This window comes from Hibiscus syriacus, unplaced genomic scaffold (assembly GCF_006381635.1).
Source record: "Hibiscus syriacus cultivar Baekdansim isolate YM2019G1 unplaced genomic scaffold, ASM638163v2 tig00002880_pilon, whole genome shotgun sequence".
Lineage (NCBI taxonomy): Eukaryota > Viridiplantae > Streptophyta > Magnoliopsida > Malvales > Malvaceae > Hibiscus > Hibiscus syriacus.
The window spans coordinates 199,067-226,965 of record NW_024061952.1 but is presented as its reverse complement, the minus strand read 5'-3'; the positions used below and the strand labels follow the sequence as shown (position 1 = coordinate 226,965).

At 35.9% G+C, this 27,899-nt stretch overlaps 1 protein-coding gene and 1 pseudogene across 2 annotated transcripts; both read left to right on the top strand.

Annotated features, from left to right (window-relative positions):
* Positions 1–549: 549 nt before the first annotated feature.
* Positions 550–13,665, top strand: LOC120161074 (annotated as a pseudogene).
* Positions 13,666–26,231: 12,566 nt separating this feature from the next.
* LOC120161595 (ankyrin repeat-containing protein At2g01680-like) lies at positions 26,232–27,896 on the top strand. 2 transcript variants are annotated; one of them, XM_039171821.1, is made up of 2 exons: positions 26,232–26,818; positions 26,911–27,896. In XM_039171821.1, the coding sequence occupies exons 1-2, from the start codon at positions 26,252–26,254 to the stop codon at positions 27,766–27,768; spliced, it is 1,425 nt and encodes a 474-aa protein (XP_039027752.1). In that variant the 5' UTR covers positions 26,232–26,251; the 3' UTR covers positions 27,769–27,896. The 2 variants fall into 2 exon arrangements, with proteins under 2 accessions (XP_039027752.1, XP_039027759.1); XM_039171828.1 differs by having other exon boundaries at positions 26,232–26,821; positions 26,914–27,896.
* The last annotated feature ends 3 nt before the right edge of the window (positions 27,897–27,899 follow it).

Here is a 27,899-nt window from a genome sequence, read left to right as displayed (position 1 = left end):
GCAGCCTTGAAAAACCAAGAAGAATATCCATCAGGACCTAGACTTTTACCATTTCCTTGCCTAAACAAAGCTTCTTTGATTTCTTTATCATCCACCTCCTTTGTGAGCATTTCCCCAGCACCTTCAGGCAGAAAGTAATTCAGCAGATTTCTCAAACACTCTACAGAAGAACCCTTTACTAAAAGGTCAACAATACCAATGAGATTAGTGAAGAAATTACTCAACAACCATATCATCAAAAGAATCCAAGTACTGCCATTTTCATATTTTAAAACTTTGATGGTATTCATTTTTATTGGATTCAACCCTCTGGTGAAAAATTTTAGTATTGAGGTCTCCCTGATTTAGCCAATGCACCTTTTCCTTTTGCCTATAAAACTCAGACTCTGTAACTTCCAAATCCACCAGATTTGCATGAATGCTTCTCTCCTCATCTATACTTCTTTGATCAGTATGGCTCAGATTGTGCAATTGAATCTCTATCTATATATAGACACTACAGTAGTTAGGAATCATACCATTTCGTTTTTGTGAATTTCAAAGTAAAAAATGGACAAGAAGCTTTATGATGCAACTGTGGAACGCAATCAGAGATCCTTGTTGAATTTGCTTCAAGAGGATGCAATTCTTCTTGACAAATTCATCACTGGTCGTTAACCTGAAACACCTTTACATGTTGCTTCCATACTTGGACATATCGAATTCGCCGACTAAGTTCTTACTTGTAAGCCTGAGCTAGCTAGAGAATTCGATTCTCGCAAGTCATTGCCGCTTCACTTAGCTGCAGCAAAAGGGCACCTGCAAGTTGCAAAAAGGTTCATGCAGGTTGATTAATCTTGATATGTGAATTGTATGTGACATTGATAAGAGGAACCCTATTCATATTACAGCCATTAAAGGTCACATTGGTTTGTTGAGATAGTTGGTTGATGCTAGACCATGGGCAGTTCGAGTGCTGATGGACCAAGGTGAGACCATTTTACATGCATGCGTGAAGTACAACCAGTTGGACGCATTGTGATTGTTGATGGAAAGGGTTTCGGATCATGTCTTCTTGAATTCTAAGAATGATGACTGTTCGCGTGTTGTGAGTACTATAAAATATACGCAAATAATGTGCAAGTATACACAATCGCTCAAGTAATATAATGATGAGTGAGTATCGTCTCCACAGGGATTGGGTGAAATTATGAAAGCCTAACCAAAGCAACGCACTAAATTATCTAAGTATAGTTAGTCTTGATATATACAAATGTCACGGCAATGGATATGTGTATGCTGGTGGATGCGGATTGATGGTGTGATCGTGTAGCAAATTAAAATGCAGTGGCAATGATGGATGTTTAATATTGAGTATGGTGAAATGTCAAGGCAATGAGAAATGGTAAAAACAGTAACTAAAAAGATAAATAAAATAAGAAGAAAATAATCCTCACGTGACAAGCTTCCAATGAAATGAATGGTAAGGATTGGTCTAAGGTTGCTAAACTTATTTCTCAAGTATATTTAAGCTATCTTGTCTTTACTTACTCGACAGGGCTTTCCTAAGGTGTTCAAAAGAACCTAACAGAATAGGATGCCAAGGCATCTGCTCTCACTCAACGATGTTGGACAACCTACCCTATTGATGAAGACACCCTTTTTAGTCGTTGAAATCCTAACCTAGTCTCTTCCGAGATCTAAGGGATTAAGTTATAATATTCCTAGGCCGGTTAAAAGCCCCTTGAAAATACCATAACCCATTGCTTATGAGGATCTTATCTTGCATTTCTTCCGAATACTTACAAGTATTTTTAGTTTAGGATTCTTCCGAATACCTAACCTTCATCTAAGAGATGGACATTTCCATGCCTCTTACAAGCCTAGATGGTGAAGCATTCATAAGCAAAGCAAATAATAAACCAAAATAAACTTAAATATACCATTAAAAATAAAGTTTAAACAACATTTCAACCAACCACCACCAAATAAGTTAGTTTATGGTGGGGTTCGAAATATCCAAACACAAAGTCATGAAAATATTCGTTCCAACAACCCACAAAATAATATAAAAATAGCAGCAAAAAGGGAAGTGAGAAGAAGCCTTCGTCGCGCCACCGGATGTCTCCTCTCGGCCACCACGAACCACCTAGCTCGCTAGCTCCTTTCGGCGCCTAGCTTGCCACTCCTTGGAGCTTTATCAATGGAGGAATATCCCAAGGAAGAAGAAAAGAAAAAATAAAAATCTGATTTTTCTGCTCTATGCGTGTGCCCTCCGTCCTTTTTTTCTCCCCCATGAGGTGTCATATATAATAAATAAAATATCTAGGGGTAATGATGAGTTTGTTGGGTGTGAAATACCCCTCATACCTCTAGAATCACATTTTGTGCATGAACCTTATCCTCCAAGTGGCAGTGGTCCATTGGTAGCTCTTGCAGGCGGTTACAGCAGTCCTCCACGTGCAGGGACAGCTGTCCAGTGCCAGCTGTCCTTATGCAGAAATATCTTTTTGCCTTTTTCTGCGCCAGAAATGCCAAGGCATTTCAATCTGCTTTAGCAACGTGTGATGCTGCGGCATTACTTCCCAAAGAATCCTTTTCCTTGCTATTCCCTGCACACCATAGACAAACTGCACCTTTCCCTCAAACAGCACCATTGAGAAATAAAATAGTACAACCACCATAAATGCAACTATATGCAACTACATGATCCTAAAATGACTAAAATGAGCTTTTAAACAAACAATAACTTAAGTGAAAAAGGCTTTAAAAGTAGCCTTTTTAGGAAGTTAACACACCCCCAAACTTAAGCTATTGCTTGTCCTCAAGCAATGGATAGCAGTTACATAAGCATAATGTCATGGCAAAGTTCGATAGTAAGACAATAGGAAAAAATTGAATTTCAACCCTCAGAACGATAGGCTTCAACATGCTAGACTTATCAAGAATTCAAGTACTTTTCTCTAGGTCAAAATCATTTGTGGTAGTGTGTGTACGTGATTGTATCCAATCTATACTTAGCGAATTTCGACAATTTCTAATCAAGTCCTCTAGTTTTTGTCAAGGCATTTACTTATCATTAAGCACATTTTTACTCTCTTTTCTTTGATTTTTTTTAAACTGTTACGAAGGGAGTCAGCTCATCACACCTACTCTCCCACACTCTAGATGAAAGGGAGCATACCTTCCATCCTCGAGCTAGTTAAGTAGAGTCATCCTGTGACTTCTTTCATTCAGTCATATGCACAAGGCTTCCATTTATTAAAGAAAGTTCCAGGAAATGCCACGGCAAAGAGGAGTGTCCCTCTACATCTATGCTTAAGCATTTATTCACAGTTTCATTTCTAAGAGAGTTTGTTTTTGATTTTTCTTTTAAACACCATACTATATTTCAATGCCAAGGCTAACTAAAGTTCCTTCATAAAAATTTCCTAAATTTTCTAAGTATAGAGAACATACAAATCGTGTAAATATTTTTCACCAAGCATCAAGCCCTAGAGTGAGTTCTATCATTCTCAACAGTCATTTACATTCAGATTCTATCCTAACAAAATTATCATCATCGGGTATCCTCAAAACATTTTATCTAACTGTCCTACCATTTACTGATGCCATGGCATAATACTATGCTAATGCTATCATGCATATGACCTACCAAGAATAATACCTCCCCCAAACTTAAGGGAAGCATTATCCTCAATGCTTTAAAGAGAACTAAACTATCTATAAACTATATGTTATGCAATGAAATGAAACTAAATGAAAATGGATGCAAAAAAGGTACCTCAATGTTTACGCGGTGGTGGTGCTTTGGAGGTGCTAGGAGCTCCTCGTCGGGTGCGCTTTCGGATAGGTGCTGGGCTGGACTCGGAAGAATTGGAGTAATAGTGCGCAATGCGTCCAGCCATGGTCTTGGTACGGTGACCACTACGTTGTGCATGAGAAGGATTGGGTGCTGGGACGGGGCTGGGTGTTTCTTCGACAGGGACAGTGGGCGGATATTCAGGAGTCTTGGACCAGTGTGTATCAGGAGTAGGGTCATCAGCAGGAGGATCAGGTGCATCGTGCTCAAGCTCTGGAGATGCCTCGGCATTGAATGCCGGCAGAATTTCGTCTGGGAATCCAGGAAAATTCCGTTGTCCGTGGGGAATGATTTCTTGAAAGAATGATTCCACCACATCATCTCTATGCTTCACATATCCAAAGAAGTTACGGATGTCACCGTGTAAAGCACGCATTTGAGCTTGAGTCTGCGTCACAGCTTCCTCGAAAGCAAGTAACCTTGCCTCGGCATTCAATTCTGTAGCACCTGCAGATTGCTCATGAACAGGGTCGTTAGACTTGGGATTTTCAATTCCCAACAACAGTGGAAGTCTAGCCCTAGTGATGCCCGATAATCCAGGTAAAATTTCATCAAAAGCATTCTCCTCAACCTTTTTCTTACGACATAAAGTGGTAATTAAATTAGGAAACACCAAAGCACTTGCCTTTTTACCCAAACAGTCGTGAACTTGCTGAACAATGATATGACCCACATCGATCGAACGGGATACCATTATAGAATGCAAAAGCAATAAGCGTGAAAGTGATACCGTAGTGTTGTGGGAGGTGGGCATTAGTTTATGCTTGAGAAAGTGATTCCATAGCTTTGCGCGCGGCTGAAGACGTTCCCGGTTGACCGAGTATCTACTCGTCTGGCGACCATTCCACTCAGTGTTTTCGAGACAAAGGTCCTCCAAGATCCCATCGTATGTGTTGCTATCTGCTTCCTCTTCGAACGTGGCATGGTTATCCACAACATCCTGCAAATGAAAATAACGATTAATAGCAGTGGATGTAAAACGGATTTGCTTACCTCGAACGAAGATGGAGTATTGATTGGGCTTGGAAATGTTCGCATAGAACTCCTTAACTAATGAGGCGTTCACCGAACCAGGATGATGGGCAAACTTCTGCCACTTGAGCGGCGTCACGATGTCCATAACATCGGGTCCAAAACCACCATCGGTTTCCTCGGTAAAAATAAATCCTAACTCAAAAAAGAGTTTTCGGTTCTTGAAGTTTTGGAACCGAGCCTTAGCCTCATCGTTCTCAAACTGTTGCCAAGAAGTCGTGTCGGTTGGATCCGGTCTTGAGCGCACCATTTTCAGTGTTTTAGATGTAAGAAAAATGGAAAAGAAAGAAGCTTTTGAAAGCTTTAAAAACTTGGATGTATTTCGGATATGGAGAAATAACAAAGAAAGAAGATGAATGAAAGAAAGAGAAAAGGTAAAAGTTAAAATGAAAGAAAAAAATTAATAATGAAAGATAAAAGAAAAAGTTAAAAATTTGGGAGGGAAAAAGGGTGATAAGACGGTTAAGAGAGAAATTAGTGGGTGGGGGTTGTGCGTGTATGGGGAAGGAAAAACTGCCAAAAAGCAATGATGATGATGGGACAAAAACTGTGGAAAGAGAAAAGTAAATGTCAGAAATTAAATTAAATAAAAAGAAACAAATCAAAAGAATATCTCTCCAATTGATGCTTTGTCCTTTCCTCCCTTTGGTAACCGCTCCTTGTACGGTTTGCAGCAGTGTGGTCCCTACAAATCAGATCAAAAATTAATTACAAAATAAAATAAAATAAAACTAAAGAAAAAAAACTTGAATGTTAAATTTTATTTATGCACAGACACAAATTCCATGCTGAGGCATCGAATTTTGGTTCTCCTCTCGGCACGCTTCAGTATCGTGCAGCCGTAACACGTCCTTGTTGTGCGGTGGTGGAATTCCATTGTAGGCTTTCAGACGCTGGCCATTGACCTTGAAGATCTTCTCATTGTCTATTCTCTTGATGTCAACAGCTTCATGGGGATAGACATAATGCACCTCAAATGGCCCTGACCATCGAGATTTTAGCTTCCCAGGAAAGAGTTTAAGTCTGGAGTTGTAAAGCAAGACTTGTTGCCCCACATGAAAATGCTGTGGCATCAGTTTTTGGTCATGCCACTTCTTGGTTTTCTCCTTGTATATCCGAGCATTCTCATATGCTTGTGCTATAAACTCTTCCATTTCATTAAGTTCTAATAATCTCTACTCCCCAGCTAGTTGAGCATCGAAATTCAATCGCTTGATAGCCCAATAAGCTTTATGTTCAAGCTCAACCGGGAGATGACAAGCTTTACCATACACTAACTTGAAGGGTGACATCCCCAAAGGAGTTTTGAATGCTGTTATGTACGCCCAAAGTGCTTCATCCAACTTTGGCGACCAATCCTTTCGCTTTGGGTTCACCACTTTCTCTAAAATCTGCTTGATCTCTCGATTAGATATCTCAGCTTGGCCATTTGTCTGCGGATGATATGCCGTGGCAATCTTGTGTCGAACTCCATATCTCAGCAATGCCTTGGCAATCAACTTGTTATCAAAATGGGTTCATTCATCACTGATGATAGCACGAGGTACTCCAAACCGAGTGAAAATATACTTGTGCAAAAACTTGAGTACGGTCTTGGAGTCATTCCTTGATGTTGCTATTGCTTCCACCCACTTTGACACATAATCCACAACAAGCAATATATATAATTTTCCTTCAGAAGATGGGAATGGTCCCATGAAGTCGATGCCCCATACATCAAACAGCTCTATCTCCAAAATATTTTGCAGCGGCATCTCATGTCGTCTGGAGATGTTTCCAGTCCGTTGGCATCGATCACATCCTTTGTAAAATGCTTGGGCATCTCTAAACAAAGTTGGCCAGTAAAAGCCTGATTGCAGGACCTTAGCAGCAGTCCTTGCTCCACCAAAATGGCCTCCACTTGGGGCCGAATGACAATGGTACAAAATATCACTTTGCTCCTCTTCAGGTACACATCGTCTAATGAACTGATCGGCACAATGTTTGAACAGATATGGCTCATCCCAAAAATAGTGCCTTGCATCGTGCTTGAACTTCTTTTTAGCCTGACTATTCAAATCAAAAGGCACAATTCCACTAACAAGAAAATTAACAAGGTCAGCGTACCACGGGATTGCCGCGGCATATAAAATTTTCTCATCAGGAAATTCCTCTTGGATATCTACAGTGTCATGGCATTCAGAATTGTTCTCTAGCCTAGATAAGTGATCAGCAATTTGATTTTCAGTTCCTTTTCTATCTACCACCTCTAAGTCAAATTCTTGCAAAAGTAAGATCCACCTAATAAGTCTAGGCTTGGCATCCTTTTTGTTCACTAAGTATTTTATAGCCGAATGATCAGTGTGAACAATAACTTTAGTGCCTATTAGGTAAGGTCTAAATTTTTCAAAAGCAAATACCACGGCAAGTAATTCTTTCTCAGTGGTGGTGTAGTTCAATTGTGCTTCATTTAAAGTGCGGCTAGAGTAATAAATAACATGAAAAATTTTACCTCGACGTTACCCCAAAACAGCTCCTACGGCATAGTCGCTTGCATCACACATCAGCTCAAATGGTGATGTCCAGTCGGGAGGGACTACAATGGGTGCCGAGATCAGTTGTCATTTCAGCTCAGTAAATGCGCCGAGGCATAATTCGTCAAACACAAAGGGTTGGTTTTGTTGAAGCAATGTGCACAAGGGCTTAGAAATCTTGGAGAAGTCTTTGATAAATCTTCTATAAAATCCAGCATGTCCAAGAAAACTTCTTATTCCCTTGACCGAAGTTGGTGGTGGCAATTTTTCAATCACTTCAATTTTCACCTTGTCTACCTCAATACCCTTGTGCGAAATTTTGTGGCCTAATACAATGCCTTCAGTCACCATGAAGTGACATTTTTTCCAGTTTAAGACCAACTCAGCCTCCTCGCATCTCTTGAGAACTTTTGCTAAATTGCCGAGGCATCATTCAAAATCATCCCCACAAACAGAAAAATCGTCCATGAAGATCTCCAGAAAATCCTCAACCATATCTGAAAATATAGCTTGCATACAGCGCTGAAACGTTGTCGGGGCATTACAGAGTCCAAAAGGCATCCTCCTAAAGGCAAAAGTGCCATAGGGACAAGTAAATGTAGTCTTCTCCTGGTCCTCTGGTGCGATGGCAATTTGATTGTACCCCGAGTACCCATCCAAAAAGCAATAGAATGCGTTGCCGGCCAATCGATCCAACATTTGGTCGATGAAAGGTAGAGGAAAGTGGTCCTTCTTCGTAGCTTTGTTGAGTTTTCGATAGTCCATGCATATCCTCCATCCGGTCACAGTGCGAGTGGGTAATAGCTCATTATCCTCATTCGTAACCACCGTCGTGCCTCCTTTCTTTGGAACACATTAGACAGGGCTCACCCATGAGCTATTGGAGATAGGGTAGATCACTCCAGCATCAAGCCATTTCAGAATTTCTTTCATCACCACTTGCTTCATAACAGGGTTGAGTCTTCTTTGTGGTTCAATTCAATTGCCGTGGCAATCTTCTAGCAGAATCTTGTGCATGCAGATCGTGGGACTAATGCCTTTCAAATCGGCCATAGTCCAACCAATTGCTTTCTTATGCTGCATCAAAATACTTAACAAACTTTGCTCTTGTTTAGCAGTAAGGTTAGCGGAAATAATCACCGGTAAAGTCTCATTGCTACCTAAGTAAACATATTTAAGATGCCCTGGCAAAGTCTTAAGCTCTAGATTGGGGCATGAAATAATGAAGGCTTAGGAGAAATGAATTCAACAAAATTCAGAGGTTCAAAATTCATACCTGATCTAACTTGTACTAAGCTAGATTGCTCCTCCAAAATTGGAAAGTCGTCGGACTCCACTAAGCTTTCATCATCCACCCAATATTCATTTTCTGCTAGCTGAATGAAGTTGTTCTGGCAAAGATGTTCAGTCTCTTCTTCAATCACTGAGTTCAATTCAGAAATGCCTTGGCATTCTTTAGTGTCATCAACATATTTGAGCGTTCTAAAAACATTGACAGTCACACACTGATCAGCCACTCTCATGGTGAGTTCACCTTTTTCACAGTGTATCAAGATACGTCCAGTGGCTAGGAAAGGTCTTCCCAGAATGATTGGTGCCTTGGCATCAACTTCGTAGTCCAGAATTAAGAAATCGACTGGAAACACAAACTTGTCCACCCTTACTATGACATCATCGACTCTCCCTTCAGGTTTAACATGGGATTTGTTGGCAAGTTGTAAAATAACTGAGGTGGGTCTTGCATCTCCTATGCCAAGCTTCAAGAATATCGATTTCGGCATTAAATTGACACTTGAACCAAGATCACATAAAGCCTTTCCAACGAAATTAGCTCCAATTGAACAAGGAATAATGAAGCTGCCCGGATCATTTCTCTTTGGCGGTAACTTACTCAATGAAGAACAAAATTCTGTTGCCGTGGCAACAGTCTCTACTTTCCTCTTCTTGGTACAGATGTCCTTCAGAAATTTGGCATACATCGGCATCTGTTCAACAGCTTCCAAGAGAGGTATATTGATGTGGAGCTGATCAACAATGTCTACGAACTTCTTGAACTGAACTTCATCATTGTGCTTCTTCAATCTTTGCGGGAAGGGTGGGGGAGGTCTAGCTTCCTTAGCTGTAGGAATAGAATTTTCTTTTGCCTTGGCATCAGAATCTGGTACCTTGGCAGAATCCTCCTCCTTGTCCTTCTCAGAAACTCTATCATCTTGTAATTCAGCTTCAGTAGTGGGATTAGAATCATCTTGTTGTGGCCCACTATCCTTGACTTGTCGATTGATTTGTGTTCCACTCCTAAGAGTTAACACATTGCAATGCTCTTTTCCAGGCCCTTTAATGACTTCAGTATCACTTGGAAAACGTCCTTGCTGACGCTCTTGCAATGCCGTAGCAATCTGACCAACTTGACCTTCCAAAGCTCTCAGAGACGAGCTATGGCTTTGAAGTAAGGCGCCTTGACTATGAAGTAAAGCTCCTTGATTCTTAATTGAAGTAGAATGGTCTTGCAGCATTGTCTTTGTAGTAGATATGAATTCTTGAATTGTAGCTTCTAAGGAACTTATGCTCGCTGAAGATGAAGCTCATTTGTTAGCATTATGCCATGGCATAGCATTTTGGTAACCTTGAGGCTCATTGTGATTCTGTTGCCTGGTAGGTTGATTAACATTGTGAGCTCCTTGATTTCCCCATAAAATTTAGGATGCTGACGCCATCCAGCATTATAAGTGTTTGAGTAAGGATTGTTGCTGCCTCGATTGTAATTGCCTACAAAGTTGATGGACTCATGGTTGGTTGGGCATTCGCTCTCGTGATGATTGCCTTGGCATAACAGACATGCCAGACTAGTTGTTTTCACTTCCTTCACATCAGTGGAACATTGTAAGTTCTTCAACATATTAGTAATAGCGGAGAGTTGAGCGGACACCGAATCTTTGGCTTCTAACTCGAATGCTCCAGGTGCTCTCCTCCCACTCCCAAGTCTTGAGGAAGGAAATTGATAATCATTGTTAGCAATTCTGTCTAAGATAGCAAACGCCTCCGTAGGTGATTTATCCAGCAATGTCCCATTTGCCGAGGCATCCAGTAACATCCTCGTGGGTGCATTGACTCCATTATAGAACATGACTACTTGAGTCCAATCATAAAACCATGATTTGAACACTTTCAAAGCAAACTCTTGTAACGATCCCAACACTCATACATGGATTCGTCGTCGCCCTGGCGAAAAGATGATATTTCATTCCTTAGCTGCGCATTCATATTCGGTGGGTTGTACCTCAATAAGAAGCTCTTGCAAAGATCGGCCCATGATTCCATCGAACTGGCTGGTACACCACTCAACCAAGCCCTTGCTCGGTCACACAATGAATACGAAAAAAGCTTTAATTTCAGAAAATCCTCATGCACTCCTTCTTGGCGGAAAGAATCACAAACTTCCAGACAATTGCGAATGTGCTGCCTGGCATCTTCAGTTGGCATCCCCCCAAACTGCCCAATGGAATTCAACATGTTGAACATGAATGGTTTCAGCTCGAAATGTGCAGCTTGAATTTCGGGTGCCACAATCCCAAGATTCAGATCATCCAGCATCGGATTTAAATGATCTCGAATAACACGAGGCCTGATAGCAGGTTCAGCATTGTTTAATGCCGCGGTATTCTGATTTCCGTCATCTTGACCAATGCCTTGGTTTCCAATCTGATACATATTTCCTTGAGCACGTCTTCTTCTTCTAAAGAGTCTTTCAATCTCAGGTTCTATTGGTTCCAAAGGCTCTTCAGAATTTCTTCTAGGCATACACTAAATAAACCTAAAAAATAAAACAAAAATATCAAGTAAACTATACAAAAATAAAAATACAAAACAAAATAAAATGCTCTGGCAAAACTAAATAACTTCAGGCTGCCAATCCCCGGCAACGGCGCCAAAAACTTGTTCGTGTGTTGTGAGTACTATAAAATATACGCAAATAATGTGCAAGTATACACAATCGCTCAAGTAATATAATGATGAGTGAGTATCGTCTCCACAGGGATTGGGTGAAATTACGAAAGCCTAACCAAAGCAACGCACTAAATTATCTAAGTATAGTTAGTCTTGATATATACAAATGTCACGGCAATGGATATGTGTATGCTGGTGGATGCGGATTGATGGTGTGATCGTGTAGCAAATGGAAATGCAGTGGCAATGATGGATGTTTAATATTGAGTATGGTGAAATGTCAAGGCAATGAGAAATGGTAAAAACAGTAACTAAAAAGATAAATAAAATAAGAAGAAAATAATCCTCACGTGACAAGCTTCCAATGAAATGAATGGTAAGGATTGGTCTAAGGTTGCTAAACTTATTTCTCAAGTATATTTAAGCTATCTTGTCTTTACTTACTCGACAGGGCTTTCCTAAGGTGTTCAAAAGAACCTAACAGAATAGGATGCCAAGGCATCTGCTCTCACTCAACGATGTTGGACAGCCTACCCTATTGATGAAGACACCCTTTTTAGTCGTTGAAATCCTAACCTAGTCTCTTCCGAGATCTAAGGGATTAAGTTATAATATTCCTAGTCCGGTTCAAAACCCCTTGAAAATACCATAACCCATTGCTTATGAGGATCTTATCTTGCATTTCTTCCGAATACTTACAAGTATTTTTAGTTTAGGATTCTTCCGAATACCTAACCTTCATCTAAGAGATGGACATTTCCATGCCTCTTACAAGCCTAGATGGTGAAGCATTCATAAGCAAAGCAAATAATGAACCAAAATAAACTTAAATATACCATTAAAAATAAAGTTTAAACAACCATTCAACCAACCACCACCAAATAAGTTAGTTCATGGTGGGGTTCGAAATATCCAAACATAAAGTCATGAAAATATTCGTTCCAACAACCTACAAAATAATATAAAAATAGCAGCAAAAAGGGAAGTGAGAAGAAGCCTTCGTCGCGCCACCGGAGGTCTCCTCTCGGTCACCACGAACCACCTAGCTCGCTAGCTCCTTTCGGCGCCTAGCTTGCCACTCCTTGGAGCTTTATCAATGGAGGAATATCCCAAGGAAGAAGAAAGGAAAAAATAAAAATCTGATTTTTCTGCTCTATGCGTGTGCTCTCCGTCCTTTTTTTCTCCCCCATGAGGTGTCATATATAATAAATAAAATATCTAGGGGTAATGATGAGTTTGTTGGGTGCGAAATACCTCTCATACCCCTAGAATCACATTTTGTGCATGAACCTTATCCTCCAAGTGGCAGTGGTCCATTGGTAGCTCTGGCCGGCGGTTACAGCAGTCCTCCACGTGCAGGGACAGCTGTCCAGTGCCAGCTGTCCTTATGCAGAAATATCTTTTTGTCTTTTTCTGCGCCAGAAATGCCAAGGCATTTCTATCTGCTTTAGTAACGTGTGATGCCGCGGCATTACTTCCCAAAGAATCCTTTTCCTTGCTATTCCCTGCACACCATAGACAAACTGCACCTTTCCCTTAAACAGCACCATTGAGAAATAAAATAGTACAACCACCACAAATACAACTACATGATCCTAAAATGAGCTTTTAAACAAACAATAACTTAAGTGAAAAGGGCTTTAAAAGTAGCCTTTTTAGGAAGTTAACAATGACGGTAACACCACCTTGAATCTTGCAATAGTTGCTAAGAAAATAGAGGTGAGTACTCAGTACTGATCACTATCTCCTATTAATTAATTACACTTCATAAATTTATATTCAAATAGCATGATCTAGCCCTTAATTAATACCTTTAAACTTTTGTTTGACATAAGCTTTTTTAACCCATTATAATATAAGATAATTTTTATATATTATAAGTTTCATAAACTTCTTATGCAGACCATAAACTTCTTGATTTCTAGTACAACGTTAGACGTGAATTGTTTGAATGAAAATGGCTTCACGACACTTGATCCTTTATCACAAAGCTAAAGAGATGTGTTTGATAAGGAGATTGTGGAATCACTTCGAAGGATGTGAGCTACACATAAACAAGACAAACCTCTGTCAAATTCTCAACTCAAGGCAATAAGGACCAAAATTTTGTTGTCCACGTAGGATCAATCACACGCAACATCAAAACCAAAGAAGAGAAAAGATGGGAATAGATTATATAAGAATAAGTATGGTGCTTGGCTAGAAAGAGAACGCAATATCCTAATACTGGTGGCTTCCTTGCTAGCTGCCATGGCATTTCAAGTGGGCGTCAATCCTCCTAATGGTATTTGGCAAGATAATGGCCTAAACAGTGGAAATCATGATGTAATGTGACACCCCAGACCAATACGGATAGTCCGATCTGATCTACGATGTCAAATTAGGGTCACTAGAGCGACATACAATAAAAATACAAAAAATATAAAACTTTTATTAAAACATTTTAAACCGAAAAATAACTTTATAAATAAAATACAAGTACACAAATCATTCAAATATTAAAATCAGAATTTAATCATACACAATATCATAGAGTTTCAGGCTTTGTATAAAAACAAATATGACATACATGCCCCCTAATTATACTGATATCGTACTCGCACGTGATGCCAGAGGAACCCCTATACTGATGTTGATACTGGATCATGTATAGGGATGGCAAAAAAACCCGAACCCGACGGGGAAAACCAAAAACTGAATTAAACGGGGACGAGAAAAAACCATTTATGCTAAACGGGGACGGGGAAAAACCGTTTATGTTAAACAGGGACAGGGACGGGGACGGGTTTGGTAATCCCCGCCCCGATTACCCGATTACCCGGCCCGATACCCTACCCGATTCCCGGCCCGATAAATATTAAAAATAATTATTTTATATATATATATATATATATAATATTAATAAATTTAATTTAAATTAAAAATATATATAATATTTATATATTTAATTTAAATATATATATATACCCGGCTCGATACCCGTTTAAATAATCGTTTATGCTAAACGGGGATATCCGTTTCCCCACAGTTTTCCCCGATTACCCGATGGGGATCCCCGTTTAAATCCCCGTGGTTTTTTAAGCGGGGACAGGTACGGGTTTTTTAAACGGGGATGGGGATAGGGGACCAATACCCGACCCGAACCCGACTCGTTACCATCCCTAATCATGTATGTAACAGATATATATAAAACTACCAGATGATGCTAAAGGATAGACAAATATATGGTGCAAGATGAAGTTTTCCCTTAGTCATCCAGGCATATACATGTCATAGCGATAAATTGAGGTCTCATTAATTATTTCTTCAGATAACAATCAGGAAGCTTACAATTCAAATGAAATGTTCATAGATACAAATTCAGAAGATGTAGTTGGGGAATCTAGTGTGTTCCAATAAAAAGCAAAATAATTGTTCATTTCAATAAAATAGGTTTTTTTAAAACACATTAATACCCTCCAACCAAACACTCCATACGCAACTCCCCTGAATTGCATCCATAAGTACTAACCCTAGGCCCATTGGGCATAGGAGCTAACCTAAGGGAACACCTATGGTCCATAAGGACTTACCCTAGTTGAAGCATAGACGCCACCTGAGGAGAGTTACCTCAGGTCTATAAGGAATTACCCTAAGCACAAAGCAAATGAGCCACCCTAAAGGGGGTGCCTTAGGGTCCAAAAGGTCTTACCACTAGGCCCATTGGTCCAGAAGCCCACCCAAAGGTTGCCTTAGGTCCATAAGGACTACCAGTTTGATTGGAGTTGGGCCTGTAGAACTCCATAACATATCTCGGATAGTACCCCCAGTATAAAACATGTTAACCAGTGAAAAGAAATATCATAATCAGGGTCGGATGTATCCAGTAGCAGAAACTAGAGATCAGAAATCAAAGATCAGAAATCATGTTTTTTATTTAAATATCATAGTCATACTTTTAAAACCAGAGAAAAATATTTATTTGCATAAGGAACACACTAGAGGATTCATATATCATTTCAGAGGCGCTTGATAGTAATCAGGAGGGAAACATGAAACTTCTATACATTGATCGGATTTCGAAAACAATATCTATATAAAAAGGGTTCGACTATTAACATAACAAATCGAACATCTAGAAAATGACGTTTTAGAACCATTTAAGATTTCAGGTGCATTAGAAAGGAATTCATGAACTTTACATTAGAATTATGTTGAGTTAATCGATCGATGGAATCGGCCAAGTGGGGGTGAATTGGCAATTAAAATTTTGGTGGAAGCTTTTACAGAAAATTGAAAGTAATTGTACATCGATTTAGAGTGGTTCGACTTTCTTAACCAAAGTCTACGTCCACTACCTTAGCTATCCACACTAAGGATTTTCCAACAAATTCACTAATTTGTTCTTTCTTTTGAGGCCAAAGAGATAACCTTACAACTCCCTCAATAATATACCCCAATTATTGAGCACACTCTTTTTCAAAGAGAAAAACACAAATTTGCAAACTTACAAGGAAAACCTCACAAGGTATATTGTTTACACAATTCTTAGAACAAAGAAAGAACACTCAAGAATAAGTACAATTGAGTACAAGTAGTGTTCTTGAAAGCAAAATGAATATTGAATGAATAATAGGTTTGAAGTGCTCAAACAATGAGTTTGATGTTTTCTCTTTGATTCTATCTTGATTCTTGTTTCTTGTTGTTGATCAATGGGCTCTAAGCTTGTTTAAATGCTCCTTCAATTGATTCTGAACGTTGGGAATGATTAGTAGAGTCAATAGAGCCGTTTAAGTGTGAAAACAATTAATAAAATCAGTTGGGAGCGTGTGTACATCGATGCATATTCAAGGTGCATCGATGCATCAAGTGTAAAATTCAAATATTTCGACCGTTGGAATATTTAGTGCATCGGTGCACTAAGAGTGCATCGATGCATAAAACGCATTCGATGTTTCAAACAAACCTGCGTGCATCGATGCATGGTCTGTGCATCGATGCATAAAATTCATTCGATGTTTTCATAAAACCCGAGTGTATCGATGCATGGTAGTGCATCGATGCATAAAATGCATTTGATATGGTGAGTGCATCGGTGCATCATTGAGTGCATCGGTGCATCCCTTCACAAATTTGATTTTTGGCTCATTTTTTGTTCGAAATACTTTGTAAAAATTGTTTCAAAAATATTTTAAGTATAAAACATAACTTTACACTTTAGTAAGGATTGAAATTGAACTTTGAAAGACTTGGAGTAATATTTTGATATTCGAATAATTATATCGAATAAAATTTATAAAATCTTTTATAAAATCTTAAAATTCATTTAAACTTAGTTTGTTATATCGAAACATCAAAATGTTTTCAACAATCTCCCCCTTTTTGATATAACAAAACATTTGTGTAATATTAAGATTTTCTTTGAAAATAAATTTTGAAATTACTCCCCCTTACTATGATACATCTTCCCCCCCTTTTTGTTAAATCAAAAAGACTCTAATAAAAACATCTGAAGAAATTTTTTTGAAACATAGCCAATTGATATTTATAAATATAGCTTAAGCTGCTAAGATCACAAACAAAAGAGATATTAGCCATTAGTTTCATAATCAATATTCATAAATAGATATGTAATGGAAAATTGGTCATATATGGTAAATGATGCAAAAACTAATAAACCAATATAAGTTCAACAGCCAAATATATATAATAAGTTCTAAAACATAAATCCAAACAAATAATCATTCAAAATCAAAAATAATCCAAGAACATCAAAATGTTTATCAATCCAAGGTCTAAGTTCTAGAAAGCATGGCAAGTAAAGATCTACTCCATCGGAGGGTCGAGAGGAGGAGGATAATGTGCTCGTACTTCAAGAGTGAGAGCGTCCATACGTTCACGCATCTCCCGTTGAAATTCAGTTAGCTGAGATTCCATGGAGGCAAACCTTAGATCAAATGACTCCATAAATGTTCGAAAATATGGAGGCATTTGGTCCTCATGCCGTGCTGGTTGCGATGCCGGCGGATCATTGTCGGGAATTTCCTTGTCAATATTTTGCATAAGCTGTTGAAGCTCGGGATCGTCGTCAGCAGCCGGTGCAGGAGGAGCAGGAGCATGAGAAGAGCTAGGAGCAGAAGGAGCTCGTGAAGAACTGGCTCCCAGAGTTTGCTTATTGGGTCGATAAACCCATTGGCCAGTCTCCTCATCATGTTTCCAGTCAGCTTTCTTCAAGGAAGTGAGATTGATTTGATTTTGAAGAGGGATGGGATTGTCGAGAGAAACTCTAAGACCGAGCTTGATAAAAATATTACTAAGTAGACACCCATAAACTAAAGTTTCTACGTGTTTGGATGGGATTACATTTATGGTATCTACTAGTTCACTAAAAATGATATGTGGCAAATTTATCTTTCTATTATGCTGGATACAATGTATCCACCATAAATCTCTGACATGAAGAGTGAAGTACCTACCTCCGGATGGTCGAAACCACCAAGAGATCATTAAATGCAGAAAACGATCGTGATGTGTACGTAAGGTACTAACACTAGCATTAGGAAAATAGGGATATGCCATATTCTCTTTCTCATTATATAAACCATTGTCATCTAGCCCAAATTGTTTAGCTATAGTTTCGGATTCAATATGAATATATTGTCCTAAAAGGTAGGATTTAATTCCTATAGTCCCACATTGACTCTCATTTTGAATACATACTGCATTAGAGTAGAAAATGCGGACTAAGTGATGATAGACAATTGGTTTAAGGTGAAACAGTTTATCAAACTTCTATTTTTAAATACTCAGATTGTATTATTTTGAATTATATTTTTGGAGCTCCTCATAGTTGTAAACTTAAACAATATGCTTTTGTTTTATAATTGGATTGATGAATTTAAATGTGGTTTTACAAGTGTTTTAAAATAAATATTTTTAGGTTAGCCCCTTCGGTGGTCCAATGTAATATCTTAATTGGTTGACTTTCGAGTCGTATCGAATTAGGGTGTTACAATCAATTTTATTTTTAGAGGTCACGGGTTCAAGGACCAACGACTGTAGCAGAGTTATTGAGTGTTCATTGTCAAATGATTGAGAATATATTTAGAACAGATACTTATAATCACCTTAGTTTAATAAAAATAAAGTTTTCAATTCACATACACTTTCTAAATAATGCTTCTCGAACAGATCAAAAGAGAAGACATCTCTCTTTGCCAAATGTCAATCTTGTTGTTAATATATTAAATATAAATTGTTTAACAATTAATTTTTAATATGGCTTAATATAAAAATAAGTGTTTAAAATATACATTTTTTTTCATTTATGTGCCTAAACTATTTCTTGGTCAATCTAGGTGTCTAACATTTTCAACGTTACACTTCTAGGTGACTATATCGTCACGATCATTAAATGACACGTGTCGTCTTTATAAAATTTTAAAATTTTATATTTTTTTAAAAAAAATTAAGATTATATTTTTTTATAGAAAACCCAAATGTTTCTTGACTCTTAAAAACCCCAAAACCAAATCTTAATTTCAGTCCCTATATCCACGCCTTCCGTCTCTGTTTGTTGTTGTTTCCATTGACCGAATCTCCACCTGACAAACATCTAAACACTACAACTCGAAACCCATAAACCTGACAAACAATCTATGAATAAAACGACAAAGCTAAATCCCAAACGACAAAATTGCGATACAAAGATGACCTGACGACGCATGCAACAACAAAGAAGATGATGAACGACAAAGGAGATGCTAAGGGTGGTGGTGGTGACAGTTATGACTGGTAATGGCGATGATAAGGGTAGGGCTAGGGTTAGGGATTTTATAAATTTTTAAGGATTTGAGTTTTTTTTTTAATTTTAGAGAAATTATGGGTTTTAATATAAATTTTTAATTATTTTTTACAATACTTTTTTAAAAAATACATAAACACCACACATGTCACTTAACGATATAATTTAACGTCCGTTACAGCTGAGGCATCAAAAAGTATAATGTTGGAAATGTTAAGTACTTGAATTGACCGGAAAAAAATTTAGACACCTAAATATGAAAAACAAGTATAATTTAAACATTTGTTTGTATTAAACCTTTTATTAATTTCTTATATACAATAACATAAATTGTGTTAACTGATAACTTTTACTAATTTCTTACATACAAATTTTTAAACGTCCGATCATCCAAATTGGCAATTTAACATAAAATTCGATAGTGCTATTCTCACATATAATATTTATCGTCCGTTACGGTCGAAACACTTAAAAGTGTAACGTGAAAAAAGTTGGACACTTAGATTGATCGGAAAAAATTTAGACTCCTAAATATAAAAAAAATGTATAATTTGAACACTTTATTTGTATTAAGCCTTTTATTAATTTTTTATATAAGATAACATAAATTGTGTTAACTGTTCTTTTACTAATTTCTCGCATACAAATTAGCACCTAAATGAGAAAAAGGTATAATTTGGACATTTTTTTATATTAAGTCTTTTTATTAATTTCTTATATACTAATTTCTATTATTAATTTCTGGTGTCTCTCAGTATCATCATGTTGCTTATAAGTGGATTACGAATGCGACGACGGTTTTTTATGTGGGTTTTAATGGTCATCATGTGGGTTGCCATTACTGCAATGGCATTGGCATTGGCATTGGCATAACTAGTATGTCTCATAGCTTTAACACCTGGTCATCAAGAATCTTTACTGATCATTACTGTAGCAATTACTACGCTGGTTGGATCGGCTTGCTCATACTCTTTATTGGACACGATCGACTCATCTTCAGATTGACGAAGTGAATCTCCACACGCCCTGCTTGAGTGTAAACCGTACAATTTACTCCCTTATTCCTTTAATTTAAAGTGTTACACGTTACTTTAAAAAATTATACAATCAATTAGAATTTATGCTATAATCGAAAATATCATATAATTTTTTTACGATAATATTTTATATTACAATAAGAATAATTGTGTAATTTACAAGATTTATTATGTAAAATATTGTCGTAACCGTCATTCGGGTGGTCCCGGAATCGGGTTCCGACTTAATTTGATGTGATGGAGTCGCCACCGATCGTTTTAATTTGGTCGATCGGATACCATAACTTACAGTTATTTGATTTGCAACTTATCAGAAATATGTCGGATTCGGGAGTATATTACAGTCAAGGAAGGATTAACACCCCCGTACTGCCCTTTCGGTACCAATTTGATTTCCCCTATTGTCTTAATTACGAAAATTAAAAGTTAAATTAAAATTTAGAAGTTCGATCCAAATTAGTTACCTTTGACAAATTTAGAATAGCCTAAAAAATATGAAATTAATGTTAAAAAAGGTTAAATTAAAAATATAAAATAAGAATAAAATAAATAATAAAATAAAGAAAAAAATGAAATAAAGAAAATGTTAAATTAAAAAATATAAATATTAAAGAGGATTAAACTGAAATAAATTGAAATTTATGGGTCAAATTGATTCTAAATTGAGCCGCAAGAAAGAAAATAAAAAGGTTAGGGGACGATTTGCAAAATATGAAAAATATAAACATATATTAAATTGAATAAATTCAAAATTTCAAGGTAAAATTAAAATAGGTGACCAAAATGAATTACGCATCAAACCTGCAGGGATTGCGGAAATAATTTAACTATTTGGTAATTTCACAAAAGCCCTCCCTATAAATAGCCCAAAAATCACAAATTTCATTCATTTTAACCATTTCACTCAAATCTCTCATCTCCCTTTTCTTAAAATTATCTCAACTTACCCCAACCGGCCAAGTGCCAGCCATCAACCGGTGACCCCATCCGCAGCCCGACTGCTGCTCCGATCACCGTCTCCGATGGTCGAAAAAAATCCAAATTAGCCTAAAACACTCTCCCCAACCCGATAAACGTAAAATTGGAGCCTATTCGCCCTAAAAAGAACCCTACTAGCGTAGTTCTACACTTAGAGTTTCGATTTTACCTTAGTCCGACGAAGTCCCTTCAACTTCTGGTGGCTTTGCTTTCCCGACGAGGCTTCTATGCGTCCCGACGACCTTCGATGAAACAAAGCTTTAAGTTTTGATTTTTCTATTTTTTATTTCAAATGTTGTTGCTTTTTACTTTGGCTTGGGTTTTCATATATTGGTCGTGTATTGCATTGTTTCTTGGTTGCTTGATGCTAGATTTTCCTTGTGTTTTTTGTGGTGCCTCACCGGAGGCTTTTATAGCACACAAAAAGGGTGAATCAGGTCACCGAAATCCCGATTTTACTGGGATCTTACTTGTGCGTTCGTATTCCCGTTGAACTCATCGTCATATTCATGAGAAAATCGGGGGAAATATTCTGATTTGGTCATCAGAAAATTGCCCTGTTATTATTGGTTTGGCGAGTTATAGCGCGTGCTATCGGCACGTGGTCTTCACGCGCCATTCGAGCCCCCGTGCGACACCTTTACTAGATGTTGGAAACCTAGTTGACTTGGGTTGGGTCAGGCCCTCTCCTCCTAACCATGTTTGCTTTGTCGAGTCAGACTGGCATGGATCAGTTGAGCTCCATTTTTAAACCCAATTGTTGGACCTAAAAAAGTAAAAACATTATTAAAATAAATAAATAATATAATATATACTATACAATACAATATATTAATATAATATAATATATATGGAATACATTTTGTATATATATACAATATATCACATGTATATAATACTTACTATATAATATATATATAACATCATATATATACTATATAATATAAATATATAATATATACTATATAATATAATATATAATTATAATATATAATATACTGCAATATATAATACTATAGACTATGTAAAGACTATAACATATATACTATATAATATACCATATTATATAATATATACTACATAATATAAAAAGAAATCCGAATGAAAATGAGTGTCTACAAATATAATATTTTTTTAATTTTGATAAAAGAAAATCTTATCCAGATTACTTTAAAAATAATATTTTGAAATAAATTTCACTTACAGTCGATTACAATTTTCTTTTAACTTTATATTAATAGATGTTATTTTAAATTCCCATATTTATCATACAGATAAACTCCAGTGAGAAAGTCTTGGTCTTCAGTAATATTTTAACTTTTATTTATCAACTAGAGCGAAGACGAAGTCCACTAAGTTTAAGTCAAGTACTCCGATTCATTTTAAATTTCCAATACGTCTCCTTGTGCTATAACCCACGAGCTTCAAATATTTATCCAACTGTTCTCCAATACAACGCATGTTTATTGAAGTTTCTTTGGAAGTTTATAATTAATCTACAAAAAGCCCTCTTTTGATCAATTTTCAATATGAGTTATTAATATATTGGTGGTCGGATATCTCTACTCTAGACAATGGCTGACCGCCATTGAGACCACCCAAAAAATATTAAAAAATAATATATATTAAATTGTTAAATTTAACCTCTTAAAAATATTTATAATAAATTATTAAATTTGGTTATTTCTTAAAATATGTATATTATTTTAATATTTAAAAACTATATAAATGAAAATGAAAATGAACATTCTCAGTTGTCGGCTTCTTACAAGAGTTAAGTCGTCTCACCTTATAAGAGTTTCGTAAATGAATACTAACTTCATTAAATTCCAATGCTGTATGTATAGTCAATTTATTGAAGTTTCTTAGAAAGTTTATAATTAATGAATAAAAATTAAGATGAATTCTAATTATGAAAGTAAAACAAAATTTAAAAAAAGAACTATAATATTAAAACATGTTAATTTCATTAACTACTTATCTCTCTTAAAATCATTAGCACCGGAGTTGCACACTTTGTTTAAGATGGACAAGTGTTAATCATGAAATTCAAATATTTTTATTAATTATTTATTTTATTAAATGTATCTACTTTAAAATTGTATTTGTATATACCTTGTATAAAAATTATATTATTAATATATATATATTCACCTTAAAAATATTTTGGATCCAACACTGATCAATAGAATGCATAAACTTACAATTAAATAATGAAATGGGATCTTTCCCTGAAGGTCTCAGGATCGATCATCTTAAAAGTTATGTATTGTATATGCTATTAATTTAGCAAAAAGTAACATGTCAAACCAACAACCAGATGGTCTAGCGAGAGTAGACACTATACCCCTTAAGCAAATTGGGTTGGGAGGGTCGTCTTTGCTAATTATAATGCACAAAAAATACAAGTAATTGTGATAATTTATTCACTAATATAATAGTGCCGGAGTTATTGCTAATAGTATTGAACATTTGGCTAGTAAAAAATACTTAGTTGTGACAATATTGATGGTCACAAAATATATTTTTAATTTAAAAAATCGTCACAATTTATATTGATAATTGTGTCACAAAAAATGAACAATTGTGACAAGTTTTAGAATGATTGTCGTAAAAGTGACGACTTGAAATTTTTATCACTATGCATCTTAGTGTCTAAATTTAGGACTTTTAGTGACCATTTGCATTGTCACTAAAAGTGTATTTTCTTGTAGTGAGAAGGCCAGTGGGGCATGACTCCCCCAAAATTTTAAATAGTATAATGTAGACCCTTAAAATAAAAAATAATAATTTGATTCCCCAAAACTTTTAGAAATTCATATTAAACTTTAAATTTTTTTCAATGTTCTTAATTTAAGCCCATTCCATAATTTTAAAAAATTCTTATTAAATCTTTCAAAATTTTAAAAATTTTAATTAGACCCTAGTTTATTTATAAAAATATAAACTAAACTCTTCAAATTTTTAAATTTTTTTAATTTAAACCACTTACTTTTTAAAAAAAAAATAAGTTGGTCATCCTAAATTTTATCATCTTCTACCACTGTTTGGGAAGTAAAGATTCATCATATTAAACGTGACCTTAATAAAATTACAGACTTTTTAACGGCTTTAAGTCGAAATAAATCAAATAAAAAAAACTCTTCTTGACTGATTCCTAGAATATCACTTTTATATTTAAATGTAAAGCTTTAAACCTTTAATCTACTAAATATTGCTGAAAAAGACATTCATCTGGCGACTCTTTATTCATCAGACTATTCGACGAGTGAGAAAATCTTGATCTTCGGGCCTTTGGTTGTGGAAATTTGGACTTTTATTTATTAGACAAATCAACTCGGCTAATAATATTATTCCACGAATAATGTCCTTTTTCCACGAACCGCAGGTTCGAGAGATGTAGACTGTCTGTAATTATTCGTGACTAAACTTGATATAACAATATTCTCAGTTGTTTCTTACAAGAAGACAAGTCTGCTCACCTATAAGAATTACGTACTTACGTTAACGCTTTTACGAAATGAATGAATATAGAAGTTCATTAAATTCCAATACGTTGATGGTAACATCTCCTCGTATTATAATCCACAAGCTTCAAATCTTTAACTTTTCTCAAATACAACGCATGCATGTATAGTCAATTTATTGAAGTTATTTTTGGAAGTTTATAAATAAAAACTACGACGAATTTTAATTATGAATTGTTATTTAATATATTATGGTGGTCGGTGACGAATTCAGAAATATTTTTAGGATAGATATACAAATATTAACAATATAAATTTTTTTGAATGGGGTAGAACAAATAAAATTTCTAGATGAACAATATCGTTAAAATAAATAACTAACCGAAAAAAATTTCAAATTTTAGTGTAGACACATACTCACTTTCAACGACATGCGACTCCACCACCAGCGGTGGTATATCTTTATTCTAGAGTAGAATAAAAAGTTATTTTAATGTTTTGATTATTTTTTACCTTTAAATATTAGTTGAAATATATCATACATGACCATTTTTAAAGTTTTTTTTTTAAAATTAATAATAATAGATAATTTTATAAAATAAAGATAAAATATAACTAAAAATTATAAAACTAGAGACTAATTTCATTAACAAATTTTTTTTTGAAGAGCGCACAAACTAATTACTAAAGAGTAAAATAGGATCCTACAATGGAATTAAAAATTAATCAAACAATTAAAAGAAAATGATAGACATAAAGAAAAAAATTATTGATGATAGAAGATAAACATTATTAACACTAATATTAAAATACATATTAAAATAATGACATATTGATAAACTTATTTTATTAAAACTTAATCACTCAATCATGATATACCTTTGGTGAGTGTGAGTTCATATCCATAAAATATAATTAACGTGGGTTTAAAACAATGATAAATCAATAAAATGATGTAATGAATGTCTATTAAAAGATGAGCATCAAATCAGACCTTGAAAAGAAAAAATGTGGTATAAGAGAAAAAAATTCATAATTTTGATTAGAAATTAAAAATATTTATTAAAATAAATAATATAAAAAGTTAAATATAAAAAACATTAAATAGATTAAAAAAAGAGAAAATAAAATGAAATGTGATAAGGTATGGGTGATAGTAGCTTCACTAAAGGTTGACGATACAATCCTCTTAGTCAATAAAAAAATTAAAAGAAAAATAAAAAAAATCTAGAGATGCGAGGACTAAATTCATCTAATTTCATTTATGGAATTAAAATTTAAAACTCCATCACTAATATAATAAATATTTACTTTTTAATATAATATATAAATTAGATTTATATTTAATATTTTGATAAGATGTAATTCTATATCGATAATATTATATTAGTAAAAAAATTATATAGATTCTTTTTTTAATAATATATATCATCTTTTAATTTACAGAAAAAATATTAATCTAATATAAATTAATGCACCAACAAATAGAATTAACGTGATTTGACGGCTTGTAAACTTTCATACACATAAACCTAAATTACTTTTTAATTTTCTTTTACGCTAATTATTACAACTGAACCTCTATCTATATATATATGGACACTACAGTAGTTATGAATCATACCGTTTCGTTTTTGTGAATTTCAAAGTAAAAAATGGAGAATAAGCTTTATAATGCATGTTTGGAAGGCAACAAGAGTGAGTTGTTGAATTTGCTTCAAGAGGATGCACTTCTTCTTGACAGATTCATCACTGGACGTTACCCTGAAACCCCTCTACACGTTGCTTCCATGCTCGGCCATCTCGAATTCGTCGATGAAATTCTTACTCGTAAGCCTGAGCTAGCCAAAGAAGTTGATTCTCGAAACTCATCGCCGCTTCACTTAGCTTCGGCAAAAGGGTACCTGCAAATTGTGAAAAGGTTACTGCAGGTTGATCCTGATATGTGTCTTGTTAGTGACATTGATGGGAGGAACCCTCTTCATACTGCTGCCATGAAAGGTCACTTTGATGTGTTGAAAGAGTTGGTCCAAGCCAGACCCTGGGCAGCTCGTGTGTTGATGGACCAAAGTGAGACCATTTTACATGCGTGCGTGAGGTGCAACCAGTTGGAAGCGTTGACGTTGCTCGTGGAAAGAGTTTCGGATCATGAGTTCTTGAATTGTAAGAATCATGACGGTAACACTATCTTGCATCTGGCGATAGCTGCTAAACAAACAAAGGTTTGTAATTTTAATTCAAGTGAATTAAATTAGTTTTTCGAATTTAGACTACAATTAATCCGTCTAACTTTAATTGATATAAACATACGCAGATCATAAACTTGTTGATTTCTAGCACAACGATAGACGTAAATTGTGTGAATGAAGATGGCTTCACTGCACTTGATCTTTTATCACGAAACCAACGAGACGCGATTGATAAAGAGATTGTGGAATCACTTAGAAGGATGGGAGCTACACATGGACAAGACAAACCTCTGTCAAATTCTCAACTCAAGGCAATAAGGACCAAAATCTTGTCGTCCACATGGGATCAGCCAAACGCAGCATCAAAATCAAAGAAGAGAAAAGATGGAAAGAGGTCAGTTAAAAATAAGAATGGTGATTGGCTAGAAAGAAAACGCAACACCTTAATGCTGGTGGCTTCCCTGCTCGCCGCCATGGCATTCCAAGCGGGCATCAACCCTCCCAGTGGCGTTTGGCAAGATAATGGCCCCAGTGGTTTTTCATCGACAGAATCAAACGGTAAAAATCACACGGCGGGGTTTTCTGTATTGGCAGATAATCATCAACGAGTATATACGTTATTCATCGCATGGAATACAACGGGTTTCTTGGCGTCTCTCAGCATCATCCTGATGCTTATAAGTGGATTGCCGTTGCGGCGTCGGTTCTTTATGTGGGTTTTAATGGTCATCATGTGGGTTGCCATTACTGCAATGGCATTAACATATCTAGAATGTCTCGTAGCATTAACACCTGATCATCAAAACTCTTTGCTGATCACTATATTAGGAATTGCTGTGCTGGTTTGGATCGGCTTGATGCTCATACTCCTCCTCGGACACATGATTCGAGTCCTATTCAGATTGATCAAGTATCTGAGAAAATCTGTGATGAGATTGATGAGATTGATGAATCCAATCGCCACACGCCCTGCTTTAGTTTAATGCGTACAATTGAGTCGTGTGAGAAGTGAGAACACTTGAACTATAGCAATGGTTGTAAAATATAATGTCTAAGCTTAAAGCCTTAAAGGCAGGGTTTATGAATGGAAAAAGTTGTGTGTTTTATTGTATCT